Source organism: Chaetodon trifascialis, chromosome 5 (assembly GCF_039877785.1).
Source record: "Chaetodon trifascialis isolate fChaTrf1 chromosome 5, fChaTrf1.hap1, whole genome shotgun sequence".
Classification (NCBI taxonomy): Eukaryota; Metazoa; Chordata; class Actinopteri; order Chaetodontiformes; family Chaetodontidae; genus Chaetodon; species Chaetodon trifascialis.
In genome coordinates, this window is record NC_092060.1 from 12,067,501 (window position 1) to 12,094,877 (window position 27,377).

Below are 27,377 nucleotides of genomic sequence, written 5' to 3' on the forward strand. Positions count from 1 at the left end.
GTTAGTTGGGTGCCAGAGAGGGAGATAGAGGGGGGTAACACACACATAACACACACACATACCTCTGAGAGCTTTTTGAGTGCTAAATAAATAACAAGCGACGATGTAAATTGGTGTTTTCCTGGAGTGTGTGGCTGCTTCTGGGATGTATTTTTCATGTCAAGACATTTTAGAGTGGTTTAGGAGTGCAGGATGTGCGGATAATGAATTTAACCCCAGGACCCCAAACTGTGCGCCAACACAGGGTTTTGCTCTCTTACACACACACACACACACACACACACACACACATGGGGGAAGGGAGTCGAATATTCACCTGGCCACAGGTGCATCGCAGCGTTAGTGTAAGGCACATTCAGGCTGACTCCCGCCCCCCCATCACCCTCTCTACACTATTGTTCTCCACTCACCAGGGCCCGGGGAGGTGCCAGGGGTGACATCAGCCTATAACCATACACTAGTGGGACACAGTGGGAGAGGAAAGCTCATTGTTGGCTGACTGATCTCCAGTCGCACACTGACAAGCCTCCCATTCGCTAGATTTGTTTTGTTTTTTTGTTGTTGTTTTTTTTTTGTGTGTTCACTCCTGGTAAACACTTGCCTCTCAAAACAGGCAGCTACTACCTCTGTCACACTGAGGTTGTCAACACAACGCCCGCCCGCACTGTACTCCACATCACACTGAGCTGTACGAGGCACAGACACACGGGCAGAGATGTATGTACGAGCTAAATGGATGTACTCAAAGGCAGCTTAAATGCATACAAGAGCTGTTAAAGCGGTGTTTACGGGAGGCATTTGCATAGTGTTCATGGCACTTTCTGCCTCCTGTCTCCTTCCCATACACACACACTCATAAGCTGCACTTTTCCCCCTTGAATACTCTCAACAGGCCTCCCTGACTAAAGAAACAAAATGAAAGAGTGTTGATTGAGGCAAAACAAGGAAGGTTGTTTTTTTTTTTTTTCATATTTCCTGTTTCAATAATTAATATGCATGAGTTTTATGGCCGCTTAAGATGCGATCAATTATTCATTAACAGCATGTTAATTGCATCCACAGTCGTGAATATTTAACCAAACACTAAATCAATGGGGTCGAATGAGCAGCAATATGGACATTTTATAAGCTTTGCCAAAATTAGGTTAGGCTTTAATGAAAGCGGCAGAGAACAGACTGAAAAGGGACAAATGTGAGGAAAGAGCTACCTTCATGAACGGATGCAAGCTTGTGTTTAGGAAGCAGACGGTATGAATATGAATAAATGCAAGGTTGTTGACTCGTAATAGTATAGCCAGTGGCTCTTAGCCTTTTCTTCTGCTTTGTCTCTTTATTCTCATCTCCTCCTTTTTTAAATGGAGAGGATGTAATCTCTTCATCTCTGCCCACTGTAGCCAGCCTTTTTTGCTCTCAAAGACTCCAGACTCCTTTGTCCTGGATCTTTGTGTACTTGTGTGTCTGTGCAGCTCTTGTTTGTGTATGTGTGTGTCTGTGTGTGTGTGTGTGGGGTTGTGTGTGTGTGTCACAGTGGTGTCTGGACGTTGACATTTCTCTGCTTGGATAACCATCGCGCCCTCTGTCCCTCTGTCCCTCCAGCCATGACGCAGGGTAATGTCACCTGTCAGTCTCAAACTCCTGCTTACAACCGCTGTCCCCCTTAACTCCCACACCACCCACATGGAGCACTACCACCGCCGCCGCCACCACCAGTCCGCCACCCTCTCACCCCGACCCTAACTGCTCCTCCTCTGGACCTCACCTGGGAGACAAAGCCCTCTCCATCTCCCTCTTCTCGCTCCTTTTGTCTTCCTCTCCAGTACCTCATATGACTCCATATCCTCTTGCTCTTTCGCTGCCTCATATCCAAATGGCAGCCAAACCCTTCCCCCCTTCCGTTTGCCCCCTGTACACCAGAATAAGGAACAGGAATACAGCACATGTAGTGAATGGGAAAGTCAGGGGTGGGAAGTTGACTTTTGGTCTGGACCCTGGCGCGTTCTGGGCCTGTTTTCAATCACTCTCCCAGCACAGGCGGGGTGGAGGTTTATGCGTTATATGGGAATGTAATTGACTATAACTGCCCTCTTAACATTAACCAGGTGTACTAGCTGAGTGTGTGAGATTAGGCCCCGGGTCTTGGCCGTTATGGTGTGTGAGGATTGTCTATGCGTGTGTGTGCTGTTGTTGATGTATTTATACCCTGCCCCTGTGAGGTGCTGCCCATTAGCACCACATTTAAATCTGCCATTTTTCCTGTGTGTTTCTGTGCACATGTGTGTTTATGTGTGTGTAGACTCCCACTACTTGTGCCTTTGTGTAGGTTTCATCAGGCATCTGCCTCACTGTGTGTATAAGAATGAAAGGGAAAGTAGAAAAGAAGCAGGATACAGATCCAGCCTGCTTCAAGGGGGGGTCTGACTTTACAAGGACAAAGTCAAAATGGCCCCATTCACAAGGCTGACACACTGTGATTTGTATGTATAGTGCTGTGCAGCCTGCAGGGCACTAGCCCAGGGGCTATCACTGACACCCAGACCAGTGCACGAGCAGGGGGAGGTGGTAGAGGCAAGCAAGGAGTGTGTGTGCGTGTGTAGAGGGAGAGGGTTGTGTGTGTGGTGAAAGAGGAACATCAACAGGCTGTCAATCAAGCTCTGGCCACAGCCTGTCACTCCTCGATAGAGCTCGTCCGGGGGAGAATGGGAGTCCCTGGGACCCTGAGAAGAGAAAGGAGGAGGAGATGCAGGAGGGGAGGTGGAGGGAGCAGGGAGGAGATGACTGTCTGTCTCGGTGACTCGGGCTTGATTTGATATTTGATACTGAGCATGTGGCATTTGAATGCAAATCTATTTTGATTGTCCCACCGTCTGATAGGGTTAAGAGGAATCTATAGGGGATATGCATGTATGCATGTGTATCAGAGGGAGCTGCTTTGGAGACACACACATACAAAATGATACAGAGAATTATTCAGATGTGTTATATTACTCGCCAATTCACTTGCATTAGCTTTTTTTGTCTCCAATAAAAAAATCTTTTTTCTCAGAATAAATGTATAAGAATATGGGTCCGAGCTTGCAAAAATGAATGATTCTTGTCCCCTTGTTTTTAAAGTAGCTCTATTTATGTGAAAAAAAAAACTTGGCAGCATATGCACATATACACCCTGTGCATTACTGTGTGTGTATGTGTGCATTTAAAAATGTGAGCATGTGCAGGATAATTATTTTCTGTGCGTGCATGTGGAGGATTGTGTTTAAAAGCTAGCATGCCAAGTAGGTAGACAGACAGACAGACAGACCGATAGACAGGCAGATAAAGCTGGTATTACTGCAGTATGGAAATGCGAGGCTCAGTTCCCTCCCAATTAGAGCAGTGACTTCTGAAATGCCATAATACCCATTAATTAGCAGGCTGCTATTTTCTCAGTGATATGGCTAATTAGTCTGCGAGGCTCTACACTATCTGGACCATTATTATTGGGTTGAAGCCATGCAAACACACTCACGTACACACACTCGCATTGCAAACACCAGCGTGCGCACGTTCATATACATACGGTACAAGGGGAAGAGATACACATGCAGCGCACATTGCAACAATTTCCCACAGTTGAGTGACCCTAATTTAAGTGACACCATTATACGCTTCAGTGGCAGCACAGCACAGCATGAGAGAGTTAATGGTGAAGAAGGGGATGTTGCTGAGCAGCTACAGACTGGCCACCCTCTTCTTTAACTGTATGGCCCTCATAACATGTTATTATACACTGATAAAACCCAGCAAACAGCAGCACTGCCCGTCCCCCTGTGAGAAACAACAAGGAAATGTTTCAACCCCCTGTAATGACTTGGCATGTGTGTGTGCGCGGCACTCTCTCTCTCTGCCTCGACAGTCCATCAGTGTCTCCCACCGGACAGACAGGCCACTGACACAGCACCATGAGGCCGGGAAACCTTTTCAATCACTCCCTCACTTTTCCCTCTGTGTCAGGTGGCAGAAAGGCATGATTGATCTGTTGTTTCTCCACGGCGGTAAAGGAGTGGAAAGAAGTTGTGTTGGTTAAAAAAAAAAGGTCTGGCATGTGTGACAACCACTTTCATAAGTTTATTAATCATCTTCATCAATAATGCAGCTCTGGCCCTGCTGTTGGTTGTCATGCAGCTTCTGTGTGTGTGTGTTTGCATGCATGCGTGCGAGTGTGTGTTCACACTCCTCGCAGCCCGATGAACTTCATAAGTGTCCCATCACCACTTTAATCAAATTACTTATGAACCAAAATTGACAGTTTTCATTAATTATAAAGGATTATTCTAATTGCGATTCAAATTTATTCATTTAGAACAGACGGCATTCAGTAATGTTTCAGGAAATTTGCATATTAAATGGAGAGGGTAGGCCATTAGCTATGCTAATGTATGCATGATTCCTTATTTTGTGATTGGTGGGCCATATGTAGCAGGCTGGGGGTGTGCAGGTGAGGAATCTAGAAGGAGCTGTAATATGTTTGATAAACACAGAGGGATGCTAAGGCCAAAACACACGTCCACACACAGAGACACACACACACGCGTGGTTGGAAGCCATACGTCTGTGTTCAGTATCAATCTTCCTCTTTCTCCCCCGTCACACACACTCTGTCTGTCTCGGTTTCTCCCACTCGCTGCTTCCATATTCCTCCCTCAAGACCCATTGGAGGGAACAACTTTTCACCCGAGAACAAACGCAGCACACTAATTAAGTTTCTGATTTCTGATCCTGCTGCATTTAGAAACATAACCTTGAGCCTGTGTACAGTCACAGTCATAGTTATGATTTAATATGGTGCTTAAATGGAACAAAAAGAAAGAACTTTTGCAAGCGGCACATTCATCCCCACAATGTATGGGGCTGGTCCCGGGCTGACACAATGCTCTTTATCAAGCTATATATAGTCGATGCATTATGCATTAAGTTTAACATGCGCTTAAATCAACACTATTCAATATGAATACATCAGTCTAAAACTAAGGTAGAGAGAACAGTTAGGCTAAATGACTGCACGGGGAGACGCACAGGCGGGCATAGGCACGCGGTCACACACACACACACACACGCGGTCACACACACCCTTCGGCTGTGCGGCAACATCTACCCAGGCTGATGACAGGGCCATTATTCACTGGTCAGTCCCATGAGGACAGGGTTTGGGCTGGACAGGGTAGCACAGCGTCCCAGCATGGCAGGACAGCGCTGAGGTGAGAGGGACCTGGACCCTTCATTACTCCCGTGGTCTGCTCTCTCTCTCTCTCTCTCTCTCTCTCTCTCTCTCTCTCTCTCTATCTCTCTATCTCTCTCTCTCTTTCTCCCTCTCTCTCTCTTTCTTTCTTTGTCTCTGTCTCCATCAGATTAATGGGCCAGGCCCCGACAGAGGAAGTGTTTCAATCAGCACCGCCTGCCAAGCTTGTCCATCACCCAGACAGCCTCTTATTCATCATGGCTTTGATACACACTCACATACACACACACACAACAACACGCACACACACATGCACAGATGTTTATTTGGTTGCATTTTTTCCCCTTGGTGTTCTGGTGTAAAGCCAGGCCACAGGTAGTGATACTATCAGGCTACAAGTTGTTGAACCCAGCACTACCTTCTCCTGCGCTGTTCCCATGCAAGAGAGATCTCATTTCCTGTCTTCCAATGCTGCCTGTACAATCTCTCAGTTGAATTTTGAATGATCCTTTTCGGATGAAATGGATGAAACACAATTGGATAAGTGTCTCTGGGACTTCTGTCCCCAAGCTGGGACCGGAGCTCCAGCTCCGGGGGAAACGAAGAACGATCTCTCCCAAGTGGGGCCTCTCCCTGAGCGGCAAAGGCACAGCGTGGATCCTCCCTGACCCACCGCCTCCCTCCTCCAGGGTCCATTTGTTCTGAGAAATATTTAACAACGGGGCAAATTCAGCTGACATGACATGCACACACAGACGAAGAGGAGGATGGGACGATGCACAGAGCGAGCTTGAAATGAATTTTTCAGCGCAGTGAGATGTTCCATTTGAATAAATCATGACACTTAAGATAGACATGAGGGCAATATAGAGGTGCTTGCTGCTACTTTGAGTAGTAGCACTCCAAAGGAATGGAGCGAAGTGTGTGCGTGCGTGCGTGTGTGTCATGGTCTCGCTTTGTGTGTCTACCCCTGTGTTTCTGTGTGTTCAATATGTGTTTTTGCATGTTTTCTTTTATGTTTTGTCTCTTTTAGATGAAGTATCCATCTGTCTGGTATTAGTATGGCATGTAGAACTGGATGTTTCTCTCCCAGTAAACTGGGCCACTGCAGCCTGTTACAGCCTGGTGTCCGAGGCCCAGGGCCAGGCCCAGAGACAGACCTGGTTCTGGATTATTAATGTCCCCCCCTGTGGAGCCAGGCCCCCTCCCCCACCCAGTGCCCCCCTACACCCCTGGGGTCAGCCTGCATGGCTCCTGGTGCAAGGCCCCCTTCATAAATCTCCCTAAATTAGTGTGTGTGTGCGTGTGTGTGCATGTGTGTGTGTGCGTGTGTGTGTGTGTGTGTGTGTGTGTGTGTGTGTGTGTGTGTGTGTGCGTGTGTGTGTGTGTGTGTGTGTGTGTGTGTGTGTGTCTTATATACTGCAGGCAGGGAGACAGGTCACCACGAAAACAAGCCAGTCAGGCACTTGGTTGAAGTGTCAGTGATGCATGGCGGAACGCACGAAAGAAGGAGTTGCAGAAAAAAGAAAGAATACGAGAAATGAAACACAAGGGGAGGAAAAGAAAATACACAAAGCAGGAGCTGAGGAGGATGTTTGGTTCTCTGAGAGCGCCAGACTTCAATTTTACTCAGGTCGACTCTCTGTCACTCCTTTTTTTTTCCGCTGTAACGTTATATTTGCTTACAAATATTTACACTTAATTTGAACTTGCCTCTGACTCCATTAGGATTGATTTCCTGAACAAATCTTAATGCTTAATTGCTGGAGTGCAAGAGCTTCCATTCCTCTACCTGCTTAGATTAGTTCAACATGTCCCACGGTGGTGACAGGCATGGGGAAGTGCTGTTGTGTCACTTAGTTAACCCCCGAGACAAATGGCTCCCCTCCGGAGCACAGTGAATTACACACCTCATGAAGCATATTAGGAGCCAGACACAGTGCTTTTCTTCTGGAGATGATCTGTATGGCAGAAATGGATGGAGTGAGAGGGAGAGGACTGAGTTATGGCGTCACCCACAGCCATTTTTACAGCGTATCAGCATCACAACACAACAGAGAGAGCAGAGAGAGGAGGGGCAAAGAATGAAGAAATGAGGCACAAAGATGTACGGCTCAATGTGGAACAAAAGGCTGAAAAGATGAATAAACTTGAACTACTGAGGAAGATAAAACCACACAGTTCTTAAGTTATCCGTGTTAAATTTGACAAGGAAAACAACTCTTTACCTCATTTGTTGCTAATGTAGGAAAATTATTAGAAAATCTAACAGAATTGTCCCTCGGAGGCTTCCTTGCTGTTAGCTAATCGCTTAGACAATCTTTATCACCACAGTAATAATATTTAGATGCTACAGGGATTACTTAAAAGTTGTGTTATAATTGCTTTCCTTGTTTTGTTTTTTATGGGCAGAGGGTGATTTTGTGTTTAATTGCTCCAAAGTGACAAATAATGCCCGTTATGATATGATGAAAGTGTGAGATCATTAAATTACTACGGCGACCGGCTGCATGTGTTTATTCGTTCGTTTTCGCTGTTACAATTTTATGCCATGAGGCTTCAAGAGGCCAAGCAGTTATTTACACAAATTCACTTCCACCGCCATTCCTGGATTTGGGGGTAATTACGTGAGAGCAAAATGGTTTTATTTCATTTAATCCGGCCGCCGCAGCGATTTGCAGTGGTAATATTTGTAGCGGTGGAGTCTGCACAGTAAAACAGCTTGAAACCAGCAAGAGTAGAAACAAGGTAGAGGGGGCAATAATCAAAACAAGAATTTTACAAGGAGACAATATTATCTATAGACCAACTGAAAACGTATGTTTTGAGATGAGATGCGGTTTAGGTTTTCTCTGTCTGTGAGAATTTGAGACATCGTGTGCAGGGCCAGAGCCGGGATATTAGATATCCTGAGCCCACTGTGCCCATAGCAACTTTTCTTTTTCTAGCTATTGTTTCACATTCTTTCTTATCATTTAATTGTTCTTCAGTGTTCTCTACATTTCATCTAACATTGCTAATATGTAAAGACTAAAAAAAAGGTCTAAAAACACACCAGAATCAGCCTCAATGAACAGCATGCAGAATTTTTGTCATTGTTAAGTATATACAATTGTTCCTCAGGTTATTAAAATCGCCACATTTCAAGATAATATACCGCTCTTACCCCTGTGTCCTCATTGGTACCTACAACAATGATCGTACGTGTATTGAGTGAACTGATGAGAAGTAGAAAGAGTTAGCTAATAATAATGGTTGAGTTAGCTCAAAGCAATGGGAGATGAAAATTTGTAATTGTGTGTAAAAACAAGTATTAACATCCACATTAAAATCAATTTAAGTGAACACATTTGGAACATGGTCATTGATTGCTTGAGCTCAACAGAGAGGAGTGTGAGGGTAGGTATGAAGTCATCAACAGGGCAACAGTTATGAAGCAATAAATGATCTTTTTCATTGATTAAAAAGGAGGAAAACATGATAATAGAGAGCTTAAGAGATCAAATGAGAGAGTTATAGGCTATCATCAGCTATCTGTCCATATTTACTGGTCAGCTGTCAATCAGATTATCCATAAATCCTTATGGTAATCTCTTTGCTATTGCATATCAACACGCTCTTTATCCCCCCCCACCCCCCCACCTCCCCACGCCCACTCTCTGTTGATCCATGTAAATGTGTGCAGCGGTGATTCTAGTCCCCCGGCTCCCGGGGAGATGAGATAGAGCACCGAGGAATCAACATGCTACAGTTTTGTAATGTTTCCGTGCGGCTGACTCCAGACACCTTAAGTCATGTAAATAATGAATCAGATGATCCACGCGTGCAGGAGATCGAGGGGACACGCTGACATATGGCAAAGCGAATGAGGCATGCTGACTCTCTGACTTACTGTCTTCATCTCTTTTTCGCACTCAATATCTCAGCACAGGCTCACTTTTTCCTTTTCCTCCACCACCACCGCCTCCTCCTCTTCTTCATCCACCTCCTGTCTTCAGTCCCTACTCTAATATTTAACCTCCTGATCCTCTGGTGACCCTAACTTTCCCGTGTCCACTTATCCATCATCCGTCCATCATGAACACCTCAGAGGAGGAGGAGGAGGAGGAGGACACATTGGGGAAAGAGCGCAGTCAATGAATTAAACAGGAGGTGCAGTGAAGAAGGTGGAGTATGTTGGACAAGTGGATGTAGTCCCCAGCTGTCTGCAAGGCTGCTCTCTGACCTCGAGGAGATAAGAAAGTTGGGAGACCCTCAGCCTTTGTGGTCCAACAGCCACTGTAAAAAAAAAAGAAAAAAACCCACCTCTCTGCTTCATGAATTATTGAGATATTGGCCTACAGCCTCTAAAATATACAGGAGGGTGGTCTGTCTCTCCTTTCGGATTTCACATACTCTCTACCACGTCCTTCTGTCTATCTTTCTGTCATTTTCTCCTCCGACTTTCTGCTTCCCCCTCTCTCCCTCTTTCCTTTCCCCCTTCTCATTCAGATTTAGCCTCTTGCGCCAGTGAGATCGTAAATAAGAAGACAAACAAAGCAGAAGAAAAAAAGAGGAGCAGCAGAGAGAGACAGTTTGTTATTCAGATCATATGAGGCTTTTTCTTCTTTACTCGAAGAAGACCGTCTACCACTAACCAGCTGTCATGAATTTAAAAGTTGTCAGGGATAAATTCACGAGTTCTTGTGTTACATCAGATGCTTGTAATGTGCACAGCAGTATGCTGGCCCTTGAAATGAGACAGAACTGTGGTCTGTCCATTTATCTTCTTTGCTTTCTTGTTTTCTTTTTTTTTTTTTTTCGAAATGAAGCGATTGTCCAAGGCACACTGCTGCTTACTGGGTTTCTGTTGACATGTCTGTGTGTGTGTGTGTGTGTGTGTGTGTGTGTGTGTGTGTGTGTGTGTGTGTGTGTGTGTGTGTGTGTGTGTGTGTGTGTGTGTATGACGCGTTTTCTCGCACATGATTATATCTAAGGCAGTTGGCTCCAAACGCGCTGCCCAGTGCAGAATCGTAGCCATAACAAATGAACGGAGGGTAAAAAATAAGACATATGAAAGAAAAGCTGAGCAAAGGAGTGATTCTCTCTCTGGCTGGTGGAGATCTGTATTGTAAGCAGTTTCAGCTGTCAGCACTTCTTTGAGCTACCTCAAAGGGAGGAGGAGGAGGAGGGGAGGGCGGGATGTTGTAGTTTTATTTTCCCCCTTTTGAGGGTTCCTGTTTATTTGTACACGGCGCTGTTTATTTTCGCGGTTCATTTGATATCGGGGGTTTTTGTTGTGTTTTTTTTCTCGGAGAGACAGACAATGCAGAGGGGAGAGTGGGAGAGATCTACAGTACTGTAGTTTCAGTTAAAGAAGAAGTTGTCAGGCTGCAAGCCTTGGGGTGGGGCTAGGGAATAAATTGTCAACCGTCCCCTTTCTGCTTTTCAGGCCTCCGGTGCCCCCCACCCCCACACTCCCCCCTTTACTCCTTCGACCCTCCCTCCCTCCCTCATTAAGTATTGATGTGGGTAGCCATACTTGCCATCTCAGCCTATTAATAATGCATGGCAGGTGCTGTTGATGTGGTCTCTCACACTGAGATTGAGAGAGGCAGGAATGGCAACACTGTGCTGCATAGTAGCTACAGCACAACCTCCGTCACACGGCTCTGCAGCTGGGGGGGCCTGCGTCTGCCCTGGTGAGTTTATGGCAAGCTGTGACAGCAGCTTGGAGATGGATATACAAGGTAGCATCTTACACAATATCCCGGAGCTGTTTTTACATAGGAAACTGCCTTTGTCATAAACAACTGATGGATGAGGGTGGGATAGTGTATGAGCCTTGTCTGCCACTGCCGTTTTATTTGTTTTATTTGTATTTGGTGTTTGTTGAAGTAGCTCATGATACTTTCAATGGCAGACAGCTGCTCTTTCACTAGCTCATTTGTTTCTGTCTTTCTCTCTTTATCTGCATATACAGGTTCTTCCTCAAGTTCTTCCTGAAGTGTAACCAGAACTGCCTGAAGAATGCAGGGAACCCTCGAGACATGAGGCGTTTTCAGGTGAGATGCTGCTGTCTGCATTCATACAGTGTGTCATGTATTGTCGACGAGGACCACACTTCTCAGGACTGTCTTTCAGAATGTCTTTTCAAGGCGCCAGACATGGCAGCAGCATCCTGAGGTTGAAGAGAAGCAAAGCATTTACAGGGTCTCTCTCATATAAATGCACTCTGTGCTGTCCCAGGGATAAATCCAGAGAGAAAAGAGAGCACAGTGTGCACCAACATTACAAAAAGACAAAGAAATTCACATAAAATAATCGAATAAACATTCTTTCTGTCAGTGTTTGCAACAACAAATTCTATTGTATCTGCAGTTGTAAAGAAACAAAGCATTCACAAGGCCTCCCTTGCATAAATGCTCTCTGTTATTCTGCAACACCATGAGCTGCACTTATGAAATGCCCCTTCGAGTCAAAATGGTCCCAACAATGTACTGTGTTGCAAGCTACGCAGCAGCCTTGCAATAAGCATGCCTCCATACATTTCTAATTAGCAGACGTATGAATAAAAATGAATCACACTTTCACTGCAGTTGTATTCACTTTACACTTATTTAAAGCCGATATTATTGATTTTGTGTGTAAAAATGGGTCCAATAGCTACAGGAAATATGAAAGGGAGTGCTTGTAGTGATGACCCACAGAAATGATCACCAACCCTGCAGTTCACTTCAAGATATTTTTAGTATCTTTCACCTCATTGTTTTGATTTTCTGGCCCACAGCTTTACTATTTTGGTTCACTGTCACTACAGCTCTACACTACACTAGTCATTTACGGCTGCAGCAGACAGCTGTTTTCGGTGAAAAGGCTCTAAAAAGCCAACTGTACACTACTTTCACCTCAGCAGAAAGCCAAAGTTAGTGACTCACTGGTGAACATAGTGGAGCATTTAGCAGCTAAAGAGTATTTCCTTCCTGTTCCCCTGATATCCAAAAATCTGTTATTGCAGGTGCAAAATGACCAGTGTCACATATGTAGCAAAAACACAGAAAGTAGACTGAGTTACCTTCCCAGGGAAAAGTCCAGAACGAACAGTAAAGCTAGCCCAAATTCAACACACACAGGAAAATAAACTAAAAATAAGTGCTTTACTTCCTGGGTACTAATGCCACTTTAATACACATTTACTCCCTTAAAACTATATTACGAAATCTTTGGTCTCAGGAAAATTATGAAATGTGGCATTGGAGGTGTTGTTCCATTCAAAGTAAAAGTCTGCGCTGAATCCACACAAGATTTTACAGGAATTTACAAAGCCCTGTTCGCAGCAACATACACACTACTTAATTTGTAGGTGTCTATGTCAGAGTGAGGCTCATTGTAGTTCCATGTGGTTTCATGGTTTCTCAGGTGGTTGTGTCAACTACGGTGAGCGTGGAGGGTCACGTCCTGGCCGTCTCTGACAACATGTTTGTGCACAACAACTCCAAACACGGGCGCCGAGCTCGAAGACTGGACCCCTCGGAAGGAACACCGTCCTACCTGGAACACGGTATTAAAAGCAGGAACAAAACACCCAGGCTCTCTCCCCTACTTTCTTTGTCTTCCTCACTTTCTCTCTGTCTGTTCAACTCCCCTCCCTCCCCTCCCTTCCCTCCCTGTCTGGCTCTGCACTCAACCCCTCCTCTGTCTCCGCTCTATCCCTCTCAAACCTGCTCTCTTGCCTTCTTTCTTATCTCTCTGCTGCTTCCTCCCAGATTCTCACTTTCCTCTCTTGTAGGGTTTCTAAGTCAAGCTAAGAGAGGAGAGAGTGGTAGCTAGTGAGTCTCTTGTCTCTCCCTGGTGGCTTGCTCCCCTCAGGTCTCTGCCTCTGGGCCTTCTACTCTGCCTTGCATAAGCACTATGTGTCTTATGAGGTCTGTTCTGCTTAAAGCCAACACTGGCTTTATTTCCTCGGAGACCTGCTTTTATCCTCCAGCCCTCCATCACTCCCCATCCCTCAGGTTTTCAAACACACCCATACACACACGAAAAAGCCCCTGCGCACACATACACACCCCCGCATGCACAGTCAGACCCAAACCTTTAATACTTCATAATGACATGTGCGCATGATTTAGGAGCCCGTACTGATTCCCAAGTCCCTAATCCAGTTATTTTCTCATTTCGATTTCCCAGACATTGAATAAGAGAAACATATTTTTTTTCTTTGAGGAAAGTCAACCTCAGGGATGATAATGACAAAAAACTAAGAAGGGATTTACATGATGGCCTACAGTAGATTGCATTAAGATTGAATGTTGTGGTTAAGTCTTTCTAATGACTATTCTCCAGAGGTAAGGTGGACCACTTGTCCATGCGACTGGTCTCACAAATGATTAGAAAAGTTCACAAAAACGAGACATATTGGAGACGTCAGCGAGACTTGGAGCTTACATGGAAAGAAGAGTATGTGCAGGACGCTAACAGATGTTCCGTGTGTCAGAGAGATTTGTTTGGGAATTTCCTCTTCTCTGATTTTCTATTCTCCTGATGACTGGGGTTGGAAGGAGAAACAGCAGAAGTGAAAGAACAAGACAGAGGGGGAAAGGGAGAGACGCAGACACGATGAGAGGAAGGGGTAAAAGTGGGTGATCGTATAAAGAGAAGACGAAATGATAACAAAGAAGACAGAGGTTTCTTTTTTGTTTCCAGTGTGTGTTGAGTTTGTGCGCAGGATACACAACTTTGGGGGCCCATTTCAGGCGGTAATAGATGAGCAGCACATAGAGTTGAACAGATGGCACGGAGGAACACCCCAAAGTATAATCCTATCACATGGATTCACGTTCCACCATCTGGTTAATCCACACACACACACAAGCACACACTTCCACACATGCACATGGAGCGCACATAATATCAGCGACTGTGAAAAAGAGGCATCTTAGGCCATGATTACGGCCACAGATTGCTGCTTGGTGAACGCTGATCTCTGCAGGCGTATCAGGGGGCTAAATATCATTCCAGCTTGTTGGGGAGGATCAGCAGAACAGGGAGTCAGGCAAAGAGCAAAGGCTAGGCTTCAGGGAAAAAAGTCAGCCTAGTCTAAAGTGGATTATGCCGCTTTACAGAATTACAGCATGTCTGACAAGCCGCATATCTGTTAAGGAGAGGAGATTTAGCTTGTATAAACATGTATTTTCCCAATGCTGTTCTTTTCTTCAATCACATCCAGTAATCTCCAAGTCCATAATACCAACAGATAAGGTCAAAAAGCACACTGAATACCACATATTGAAAATGTGGTTTATTGTTGTTATTCCATGTACTTTGTCTGATAAAACATGAAGAATATGCTTTAAGAGAAAACACTGAAAGCTTACAAAACGCATTACATATATCCAAGCAGGAGCTGAAATGACCCTGTGTGGTCATGCGCTCAGTGGCCAGGCGCTGAGATAGTTTCACGGATATATACGAAGCAGACAGCTGAGCAAGAGCTAAGTGTTTGCTTAATGAAGGCGGCGTATTCAGAGGACAGAGCTACTGTTGGCTCTGCTCTGCTCCCCGGTCGTGTGGCCTTTGATCAGACACTCAGCACACCTGACATTTACACGCCTGCACGCTTTGCCACGTGTCATAAAACAAGCGCACCGCCGCTGCCCTCACACACAGGGCAGGGGTGATGTTTAATAACGGGGTGCGTATAATCACTCTGATTAGTATTCCTCGCTCGCCCCTGACCCCTGGGAGAGAGGAGAGAGGTGATGCGTGTGTATGTGTGTGCGCGCGCAAGAGAGAGAGAGCGAGAGAGATGGGAAGAACTGTACAAGGTGCCAATAGCAAGGACCTTTATGGGCTGTCATTAGGTTAGTTAGCATCTAAGCTATTTTATCTATGAATTTTGCAGCAACCCCCAGCATCAAAGCCATCAGCCCCAGTGAAGGCTGGACCACAGGTGGCGCTACCGTCATCATCATTGGGGACAACTTCTTTGACGGCCTGCAGGTCATCTTCGGAACCATGCTGGTCTGGAGTGAGGTGGGTCACAATCTGGTCTCCTGAAAGAGCAAGTGTGTGTGCAGATGTGTGCATTCTGATGACTAAATATTTAGCAGCAGCTTCTATAAACCAGTGGTTCCCAGGTTCCTAATCTTGGTGGCCCTGGGGCCCATTTAAAACCAGTCTGTTTGGGACCCCTTTGGTGTGTGTGTGTGTGTGTGTGTGTGTGTGTGTGTGTGTGTGTGTGTGTGTGTGTGTGTGTGTGTGTGTGTGTGTGTGTGTGTGTGTGTGTGTGTGTGTGTGTGTGTGTGTGTGTGAGCCAGATTTTTCAGAAATACAATTTTTCCCTTCCTTTAATCATCTTAAGTTTGTTGTAAACAAGCTAAATCAAAGAATCAATCAATGAAGAGATAAGTTGATGTGTCATCATTTTTTATGATTGATTTTTAATTTCAATTCATTTCAAGTAAAATGCCAAACATTAGCTCGATATTCCTCTTTTCTGTGTTTGACATCAAATTAAATTGAATCCTTTTGAGATTTTCTACTCATTCAGACAAACCGCAGGCGTGACCAAGGTCTCAAACTTGCTTTGTCATTATTGTCATTTTGTAGGCTAAAAAAGTAATCAATTATCTGAAAAATGAATAAAAAGATTAGTTAATAATGATAATGATCATTAATTGCAGCACTACTATACACCCACATCAAAAATATTTTACTATCTGAACAGCCTGCCTTCTCATTTCTCTCTGTAGCATATTTTTGCATACCTCCTTTCAGCTCCCTTCCTGTCTTTTATTATGTTCGTATCTGCCTTCTTGGAATATGTGCACACCGTACAGTATGAATCTCTTTGTAAGGAGCATCTGCCACATGACTAAAATGTAAATGTAGTCTATGTGTGAAATTGAAGGTCAGTGAGCGCTGCAGCTAAACAGCTTTCTCTTTAGTAAAGGAATAATTCTATAAAAAGCTCTTATATTATCTCACTGCGAGGTGAGTGGGGCCAGACAATGGTACAATAAAAGCGTAGCTAAGTGAGCAATGAAAGGGACAGTTAGAACAACACACACACACACACACACACACACACACACACACACACACACACACACACACACACACACACACACACACACGCACGCACACACATACACAAGGCACTGGCAGAAGCACTGATAGCTTTTGAGCGCTGCTAGCTTTGAGTGCTAGTTCACTATAGCGTGCAGGAAACGAGCACTCTGTGAGGTCTCATCTGCGTTTTGTCTTGTTACCGTTTTCCTTCAAAGACCCTTCAGCATACACACACACAGACATACATGGCGAGCAGGCTCATCAGCCACACTAAGTGGGCCTGTTTAAGACACAGTGGTGCTTTAATGTGGCTAACGGCAGCTAGACATCCTCAGCTGACAGACACAGAGACGGGGGCAGCACAGATGAGCATATTATATGTTTACTTATACTGTGTAATAGACGTATGCAGAGGAAGGTGGTGTTTTATTCATAAACAGATAACTGCTTTTGAACCCCTCTTACAGAGCTCATGTCAGCACTGATAACCATCCTAAGCCGCACAGTGACATTGCCTCAGGCTACGAGGCCACCTGAGGGCTTTAGCGCTAACACATCATTTTCAGGCTGATTATACAAAGAAAGTCAAAAGCTGCAAAGGAAAAGGTCTGAGGCGAACCGAGAATAGTCCCCTGAGCACGTGTTTGGATGTGAGTTTCATTACATTAATCTTTTTGCCCTCTCTGGCTCTCCATAGCTGATCACCCCCCATGCCATTCGTGTGCAAACTCCACCCAGACACATCCCGGGGGTGGTGGAGGTCACGCTGTCCTACAAATCCAAACAGTTCTGCAAAGGCACACCTGGACGCTTCATCTACACAGGTACTACCTACGCACTAACACTTAGCAATAATACTAAGGAGCTGATCGAGCACCAGCCTGCCTATCTGCTGGATTTTCTCATGCAATTTTCTCCCAGATACTCTCATTTTCTTCAAACAGCAAGTTGCCTTTAGAGTCATGTAAGAAAAAAAAAAGGTATAATCACAGAAAAAAAAAAAAAAACACATAGTGACTTTAGGTTTCATTAGGACTGTGTTTTTGCAATACCTGCTAGAAGCAAGCAGGTGCATTTTGCAAGCTCTACACTGTTTCTGGAGGAAAATGTGCATACTAAACAATTTAAAAATTCAATAACAAGACTCAGTTATTCAGTGAAAAAAGGCCTCTGATCAGAGGAGGAAAAGTGTTTGCCCTCTTCTATGAAGCAGGTGAAGGTCAGGGGGAGGTTTAACCTTTTGATTAGTGGGATTATTGAGATTTAACCCTGTCGAAGGCGTGATTCACAAAGGAAGAGGTTCAGGAGTGTGATTTTTGACGGTGAGTGCATGGGCCTGAGTGTTACATCAGAGCGTATCGGTGCAGAGTTATAGCCATGCGGCGAATAGAGCAGCAGAGAGAGTGAATGTGAAGCAGTGATTAACCAATGCGAGGCCACAGGTCCCTCGGGAGATTGTGAATCACATAAATCTGTCTGTAATCTCAACCACTGATAGATTTAGGCTGTAAGCCGTGGCTGGAATTGCCAACATTTGACAAAATCACAATCAAGAGAAAGCGTGTGCGTCACGTCACCACCGTGCGTTTTCTGCATCTTGTGTGTGTCCTAATTACTGTACATGGACAGAATCCATGTCCATGGGTCATAATTATGATTCTGTGTTTGTGTACTTACAGCAAAGGCTGCAATAGGCTGCCTGTGTTTGTTTATACGTATGTGTGAATGTACTCCAAGCACACACATGCACATTGACAAGTAACTGCATTACTAAGACAGAGGGCAGATGGGTGAGCAGCCTTTGCCATGCCAGAGCTGTCCAACAGCCCGCACTCTGCCAAACCCATAGAGCTGTGTGTATATAAGTGTGTGTAGGTGTGTGTGCAGCCTTTTAATGTGCCAGACATGTGGGAACCGTATGCATAAACACCCTATCTCTTCCCAGCCCTCCACTCTTTCCCCTTGTCACATTCACTTATTCAAAACTTGCGTCTTTGGATGAATTCATCCTCTCTCTCCTTTCTCTCTCTCTGCCTCTTGGCTTCTATGGAGGCACATAGAAGAATCTCAACAGGTGAGAAGTAGCAAGAGGTCATCCGCTGGGAGCTGAACACACACACACTGTGCTGCTGCTTGCCAAGCGCTGGCACCTTCACGGTGACACAGTCAACCGTGGCGAGGCATAGATCTCAGTTCTACTCTTCACACACTTCACTTCAGCCACTGCTCTCCACCCTCAGCGGGTATTTGTACCTCTCCCATAGCTCCTTTATCAGCCCCCTTTTTTTTATCATTTTACATTATCCTAGCAAGGAAGAACCTGCTCACATTTGGCATCGTGAATGAGAGGCAGAGAACAACAAGAGCATGAGCAGAGTATTTGGAGCAAAAAAGCAATTGATGAGAGTGGAGAGTGAGATGAGAAAGGGAAGAGTGGCAGAGGATGGGAGAGAGGGATGGAGGATTACCATGGGCCATGTTGCCCTCCTGGGTCTGTTTGGCACCAGTTTGAGCCCAGTTGCCAGTGGGTACTAATCATGGAGGATTGGCAGCACTGCGTGGCAGCTGGCAGCTCGCGCATACACACACACACACACATCAACTGAGCACCGCACTCGCAGACATGCATATACTCATATATTACTTGTGCACGCACGATCACACACACATGCGTTCACTGAATTACATTGGGGACAGCTGGCATTGCTAATCAACTTCAGCTGAGGAGAGGAAAGCGAGCAGCTCACAGACCTAATTAAGTCACCACATACCCAATACTGCTGCTACTGCTACTTTGCAAACATACCCAACGCGCGCACACACACACACACACACACACACACACACACACACACACACACACACACACTCTATAGGTTTACTCCCCCAACGTCCTCTGTGTGATCATTGATACGCCACAACCGCCCATCGCTGAATAGAAAGATTTCAGCTGTAGTTCAGGACAGCGGAGACAGGCAGGGGACTTTTGGTGCAGAGGAGATTCGGAGAGAAGCTATTACAGTAATGTGTCCTCTGTCGTCTCTGAGGACTCCTCTGCCATTAGACTTCAGAAAGCTCCAATTAGACTCATCAAAGGCAATTAAGCTCTCCACTGATAAGAATAAAAGAATGTTTTTTTTCCATTCTCTGCTCTTCCTCTGTCTTTTTATCCCCTTATCCCCCTTCTGTTCCTCTCTCTGCCCTCTGCCTTACCCACCTCTGGGCCTGAGAGCTCTCCTTAATCTCTCTCCCTCTCCCTTTCTCTCTCTCTCATTATCAGGTCATTGCCCCCACCCCCCACCCCTGTACAAATGCATCTCCATGTTTGGTTGTGTATCACCTTTTACTGGATTGCTGTCTTTGTAACATTCATCAGAGAAGCTCTCCCTTTTCTTTTCTCCATGCAATATAGAGTGATAATGCTCTCTGCCACTTGGGCCCGTGTGTGTGTGCTTGTGTGTATGTGTTTGTGTGTGTGACACAGGGATGCTGGTCATAGATTGGGGGAGTTGATGAATCACCCTTGTCGTTCAAAAGGCAATCCCTCCCTCCTCAGTATGCAGCCTTGTCTGCTTAGTGCTTCCGCTACAGCTTCTGCTGATATTAAAAGGCTCTGCTGGCTCACATTAAGGCCGGCACCATGCGCACCGACACGCATCCGCATACACGCACGCACAAACATTAGGGGTAGTTTTTCAGCGCTGAGTGCAGATTAGGTGTGTGGGAAACATCACTCAGTTGCAGTGAAGAGCGAGGGAAAGACAAAAGTCAAGAACAGAATTTAAACCAGCCGGGATGCTGCTGACATTTCTCTCCGTCTCCCTCTGCCTTCCTCTGTGCTCCAAATTAGTTTTAGGGTGGAGGAAAGACTGTCATTTTATACACTACACAGACACTGAACTGAAGCACAGATACCACAGTAAGTGTTGCAAGCATGAACATGCTTTGTAAAGTTTTGATTTATTTTAGCCCTAATTTAGCTATTCACACACACTGAGAAAGATTGTTTTGCTCAGATGGTGCCTGAGTACTTCAGATTAGTAATAAATCAGATTCTGTTTGCGTTGGTATCATGATGTTGATGCAATTTGCCAGAGAATCAGTGAGGAAATCTATTGCCTATTTTTACAGATACAGATATGTTCTGCATTCATATGCACATTTGATACACCTACACTCATGCATGAGCACATTCACACATCCACGCATCACAGACACACAAATGCAGCATGGAGTCATCTGGCAATAAAAGTGGGGTGCAACCACGAGCTGGTCAATTACTCGTCTTGCTCCTATTTGTGAATGCTGTCTTTTATTGAGCTTGGGTGGAGGCCTGCTGTTGATTAAAACGCCTGGTCTCCAGCTGGAGACAGGGCCAGCTGAGATAGCTGCACACACTCACATTTACCGCACACAATCTTAACAGTGAGGAAATTCACACCTCTATTTGAGATTGAGATTAATTTTCTGCACCATGTGGCTTGTCTTCCCTCTTTAGCATGCTCCGTTCTTATTACAGGAGCATCTGGTCCATGATGATGATGTAAATGAATTTCGAACGTAGATTATTTTATACCCTGCTGAAATGAGCGCCGTTCACCGGGGGAATGATTTCTTATGTTTCCTTATATCTTAATTCAAGCGTGCACTTTTCCTCCAGATTTTCAGAATTTGCATTTTCCCAGTGAGGATCCGTGCTGTCAGGTATTGTTAACTGTCGACGTGCACTTTTTGCAACACATAATTAGAGCGTAGGTTGTAGTAGCATCCACACCTCCATTGATTTGTAGAATGTCTTCACGTCCCCCCCCCCATACCATCCTCTCCTCCTCTCTCAGCCTCAGTCTCTCCCTTCCTTTAGGAGCAAAAAGCTCTACTCATCTGTTTTCTGTGTATGAATTTCCAGCCATGCATTAGTCTCCCTGACATGTTCAAGCGATGCTTTATTTAGCTTGTCGGATTCTGCAAATAAACGCAATCTTGGGGTTTATGGAAAAATGGATAAAAATTAGATTGTAAGGTATTGATCTGGATTGTGAGTAGTCAGTGTGTGTGTGTGTGTGTGTGTGTGTGTGTGTGTGTGTGTGTGTGGGGTGATGGGGCGGGGGGCAGCTCTCATCTGTGTGGGGAAAGGGGGGGGGAGAAATGAAGCCGTAATTCAGGGCTATTGAACCCCCTGCCACTGGCGGCATCGATCGCAAGGCAGCGCTTATGAGATCACACCTGAGCACTGGAGACTGCAGAGGGGAGGGAATGAGGGGGAGGGAGTGAGGGATGTGAGGAGGGAAAGGGGAGACGAAGGAGTGGAGCGAGAAAGAAGAGAGAGAAACAGAGGCTTGTGATATGATCAGCTCCTTACCTACTGTCTGCGGGCCTGTTAAGGTGTTAACATCAAGGCTCAGAGCCAATTACCTAACCCTGCAAGTACACTACCCACTCACTGCCCCCCCACCGCCCACACACACACACACACACACACACACACACACACACACAGTGTTGCGACACAGGAGCAGGAGACATGGCTACTGGACACTTACTGTAGTTTCCCCTCCTCCTCCATCACTCCTCCTCCTCTCTTGTGTTTCCAGGACGACTCCACCGTACTGACCTCTCAATTATCCCTCATCCCCCCACCTACTCCTTGCCACCCAAACATCACCCCCCCCATTATTCCTCCCCTAAAGCTCATACCTCCAGCACCCCTCCACCCTAGCCTGTTCTCCTGCCCCCTCACCCCTTCATACACACTCCCCCTGCGGCTCTGTGGGTTATTATAGTGAAATATGAAGCGGTGTGGATTCTAGGCTTCATGAAATTTCCATGAGCATTGATCTGATCTGATGTGGGTGATTGCTAGGTGAATCCCTCCAGTCCAGGGCTGTTGCTCATCTATTCATTTATTTATGGCAGTTATGTTTTACTGGCTTTGATTTGCTCTTCTGGAGAGCGACAGCTAAGGATTATAAATATACCTGTATAGGAGAGTGTGCTTTGAATCCTGGAGTGTACCGACACAACACTCCTCTTTCGAGGCAGGAGAGTTTTTTTTTTTTTTTTCTTCTTCTTCTTCTTCCAGCACTAATTCCTGTTGTGAAATGTGAGATATTGAGCATCGATATAAGAGCATAAAACACCAAGATAATCCCCAAAGAGACACAGTCAGGTAGTTAGTGGTGCACATTGTCCCCCACATACTCCTCCTCTAGTTTATGGTCCTTGAAAATGAGCAGAGACAATATCACTTCCTCTCTCAATTACCAAAATTGTCTCTTTATTTGTAATAGGGGGTATCTGTATGTCTTGGGGTTTTTATGCTATTGTTCACTCGAGGCTCATTTGGCACATTGTGGAGAACTGATAAAAAATTCATCATAAAAACAAAACCCTTTGAGACGAAAAGAAAGGATGTTGTTGGAACAATCCCGTCCTCAGACTGCAGGCCTAATCCAGGGCAAATCCTCCTTAAGGCTTTAGAGATCAGAGAATAGGGAAGTAATGTCAAATATTTGTCCTCAGAAATAATTCATTGTTTATTTGTTGCATGTGATCATCTCATTGTTTTGGCTTATTTTATCAGTGGACCAGCTGGCCTGTAATGTGTGTCATTCTTCAGAAGTTGAGCCGGCCTCTGGCATCTTTACTCCTACTTTATTTTCTCTGTACTGTCTTTGCTTCTAGCTATTCACCTTTCCTTTCTTTCACTCTTATGGATTACTGGAACGGTCCACTGGGAGAGCTGTCCAAATACGTTTGTGTTGCCAAAACAGAGCATCACCAATTCTCGCTCTTTGCTCTCTTTTGGTTTGTGTGTCTGAGCGAGCGGCTCTGGAGGAGCCATGGTGAAGTCACTAGAGGTCCAGCAGGACAGCTTGTACTCATAGCCTCTAGGGGCCTTTTTTCTGGGGGCCGCCTAGTCAGCCTGGCTGCTCAGATGTGAGGCGAGCAGGGCATCAGCCCTCAGGAAACGTCCAAGCTGCGACCCACAGGGGAAACAGACGGATGGCACAGACACATACAGGCAATCCTCACGCATAATGGCGCCTTCTCTTTCACATTTTACACACATACGAGTACAAATACACACACATTCAAGCCACACAACACAACTCTGTACAGAAGCAGCATCTTATAGGCAGGAGCCCAGAAAAGTAGTCAAGACTGTTATCCATGTATGTGCATCGACTCCCCAGGCAGCCCACAAAGAGACACAAGGGGAGGAGGGTAAAAGACAGAGGAGAGAGAGGGAGAGTACATTAAGAATGAATTATGTGGAGAGAGCACTTATCCAACAATCCTCCTCTGAAGTGTTTGTACTATAAGCCTCAGATCTTCATTGTATTTATTCTAATGTTTAAATATTCATGGTAAATCTTCTCATATTCAATTACCGTAGCACGACCACAGCATGCAGAGAGTGCTTTCTCCCTGCTGCCTGGATGATCTGACTGTGTGTGTGTGTGTGTGTGTGTGTGTGTGTGTGTGTGTGTGTGTGTGTGTGTGTGTGTGTGTGTGTGTGTGTGTGTGTTTGCGTGTGCGTGTGAGTGTATGCGACTGTCACTACGTGTGTGTGTGTTTAGCTTGTTCCCTGGAGCGATCAAGCCTTTGTTATATTGGAACCAGGCTCTGTAATTGCTTATATTAGTCGCTGATCAACGCAAGACCACAAGACACACACACACACACACGCATGCACACAAACACACACACACACCATGCCTGATTCCTGACAGTCTTTTTATTAACCACCAAAGCAGGCGACAGAGAGAGATTCATTACATCACAGGCAAACAAAGACACACACCAGACTTAATAGAGAACACCCACATTTTCAGTGTGTTGAGTTTAACGTTGAAATATTCATGTAAAACCTTGCTTAATTCAGTCATTTCCACCGTAGGAGAGAATCACTTGTTTCGACTGCTGTATCTCTCAGTTGCCATTGAACAGTAGGTGTTTTCATTACTGAGAATCAAGCATTACCATTTTTTTTTTCTGTGTCTCTTTCTGTTTGTGCTTAGCGCTGAACGAGCCAACCATAGATTACGGCTTCCAGAGGTTACAGAAGGTCATCCCCAGACATCCCGGAGACCAAGAGAGATTACCCAAGGTACAGTGCCTCCTCTCCTCTCTTGTGTCTGTGCTCATGCTGGTTACCACATGCAGTTATTTTCTAGGAATTTATCTTGGTAACACTGGTTCAGAGAGGTATTGACAGCTTCTAGAGTTTCATAGCATATATGGATATACATGGCACAAGGGCAGCGTGACCTCTCATACAGAGGAATGATTGTGTGCTGCGGACAGTGGCCTATACATGACACTGTGCAGTATGCACATAAACATTTTATCATACGTTCATGGTCATTTTCTGCTCAAACAAACACTTTATTTGCATAGCGGACGCACAAGCAACTCTATTCATTTTTCCACTGAGCATAAGGTCATTTAGACTGGCAAAGTTGGAGAGGAAAGGGATGGATGGAGGGAGAGAAAGAGGGAGAGAGGGAGGAAAGGAGGTTGAGGGGAGAGAGGAAGAGAGAGGCAGAAGCAGGTTAGGTGATCCATCATAGCTGTCCAGTCTTACCTCCTGCTGGGTCAGTGGATCGAAGTCAACCCCGGGTGGACTTTATTACTTCCAGCACACACACACATACACAAACCGGCAAACACACACACACACACACACACACACACACAGAAATGCACATACACACTTCTCTGCTCCTGTATGTGCATACACACACACACTCAGCAGAGGGAAGTCACCATGAGGCAGAGATGGAGAGCCCAGGTAGATGCAGAAGGAAGATAGAGAAATCACTTGTCCTCGCTGTGTGTCATGTCTGGTGGATACAAGACTTGTCCTGGTGAGTTCGGGTCTTTAGCCCATCAACCCCCTGTATCTCTCTAAATATCTTTGTATCCATCCATCTCTTCTCCTCTCTCCTCTACCTCCCTCACTCCGTGGTGTCTCTTTCTCTTCTAAATGAACAGCGGTAGCTGGCAGGCCCGGTTGTTCATTTCAGCTCTATTGATTTGTGCCTTTATTGAGGTAATAACAGTTTGTTGACCACACTTCTCTCAACTGTTGGCCTCAATCATGAGAAAGAGGGGCAGAAGAGGGGCATGAACTGGCAACTTTTGCGCTACAAATGTCCACCTTGGCAAAGCCTCTCTGTGGTTGTTCTTCATTCAGTTTTAATCAGGATTAAATTGATTGGGAATATAATGTATGTACACACACACACACACACACACACACACACACACACACACACACACACACACACACACACACACACACACACTGAGCAGTGAACAAGAAGGATATCTGCCAATGCCTGTTCAATCTCTGTATGTTGTGGTAATGATCCAGTGTCCAGCTGAAAACAGCCCCCATACTGTGCTGTGGCGGATAGTCAGGCAGTCAGAGTGAGGAGGGAGTGCTGGGTAGCTCAGGCACAGCCAGACTGCAGGGTGTTTAGCTAAGGCTGTGGTGTAGCTGGGGGTCTGGGGCTGGCTAATGAGTGACCGCCCTGCCAGACAGGGCCAGGCTCTGCTCTGGATCAGGTTCCCCTTCCTGTTGACGTCTCTGTGGGCCTGACTTTACGGGAAGGGACCCTGCGCCCAGGAAATGGTCTCCCCTTACAGCAGCAGAGCTGGGGAGGCAGCATGGCGCTAACCACATTTATCTGTTTATCAGAACGACTCTGGAGCGCTGCCTAATCGCGTTTAGCTACTGGACAGATCCCTTTGCTAACGAGAGACTGATAGGTACAGACAGGGCACAGGACCACGAGAGAGTGATTAATAGAGAGAATGGGAGAGAAGAAGGAGAACAGAGAGACGAGAGACAGTAGACTGGAGACGCAAGTGAGGAGAGAGTGGAGATTAGAGATATAGATGCACAGACAGACAGGAGTACAGGTCTGAAAGAGAAGGAGCTGAAGGGCTATGAGACTCATAGCTGGTGCAGAGGGGGGCAAAAAAAAATGTTATAGATGAAGTGACTAAGTTTCCACGTGTCCTCCCTGAACACCATTACACTCCAGCTGCTGATCTGTTTGTGTCCTAATGCCTCACACTTCCCTCATTTCCCCTCCTCTTCCTCCTACCCTCCCTCCCATCATCCATCCATCTACCTATCTAGCAATCCCTGGGAGGCACGGGGAGTCGAGGAAAAGCAGAGAGAAGGAGGCGAGGAGCGGTGCATACATACTAAAGAACCACTTACCTTCCTAGGGCCTCTACATCTCTCAATCACCTCGAACAGGCCTGCTTTCTGGTCTCCCCTCTTTCCGTCTCTCCCCCACCCACCCCCCCACCTCCCTCTCTGCCTCCCCCAGATAGTGCTAGTAATGGGAGGTTAACACAGAGGCAGCGCTCCCATTATTGAGTGAATTTAGCACCTTGGACAGCGCTCTACAATCTTTATTGCTTTGCTGACCCTCTCGTCATGTCCTGGGCGTGCTCGACAGCCTCCACATGTGCGTGGCTCCGTGTGCGGTTGCGCCTCTGTGTGTGTGTATATGTCTGTCTCGGTGTGTGTGTGTGATATGAGGTCTGATTGAAAGGCGGTGTGTCACGGAACAGAGAGCACACATGCTCCAGGGCTTGTTCACAGCGAGGGATACACTCAGGAGGGTATAGCGCACAGCGTGTGTGTGCGCAACTAGAGGAGAAGGAGGGAGAGAAAGAAACGAGGGGAAGGTTGGAGGGGAGGGGGCTGCAATTTTCTGGTTGTCGCGCCTCCAGCATATATCCTGGCCCCGGCACATTAACTTTTAAAAAGGGTTTCGTAGGGCTGTAGGTGTCTACATCACACACACACATATAACGACTGCCTGGAGTCACACACTCATACACTCAGGGAGAGAAAAGAATAGAGACAGAGAGAGGAGAGAAAGGAGGGTAAGTGGTAGAAAATGAGCACAGAGAAACACTACAGAAGGATAAATGTTTGATGTGGGAAATTCCACTCTGCGGTTTTCACCACATTTATCACACAAAGTGGATGCAGGGCTATTCACTTGGATCATTACCAGGGTTAATACAGGGCAGGAGACGGGTGTGTCCCGGCTGACGAGGGGAGTTGTATAGCCGTCAACCT

General features: G+C 45.8%; 1 protein-coding gene across 4 annotated transcripts in view; it reads left to right on the plus strand.

Moving 5' to 3' along the window:
* Window positions 1–27,377, plus strand: part of ebf1a (EBF transcription factor 1a) — a 55,019-nt gene that overhangs the window by 18,093 nt on the left and 9,549 nt on the right. For all 4 annotated transcript variants that reach the window (XM_070962466.1, XM_070962467.1, XM_070962469.1 and 1 more), the window contains exons 7-11: window positions 11,178–11,259; window positions 12,614–12,755; window positions 15,096–15,226; window positions 16,962–17,088; window positions 24,286–24,374. In XM_070962466.1, coding sequence (XP_070818567.1) covers window positions 11,178–11,259; window positions 12,614–12,755; window positions 15,096–15,226; window positions 16,962–17,088; window positions 24,286–24,374 — 571 coding nt within the window. The remainder of the gene's footprint in view (window positions 1–11,177; window positions 11,260–12,613; window positions 12,756–15,095; window positions 15,227–16,961; window positions 17,089–24,285; window positions 24,375–27,377) is intronic.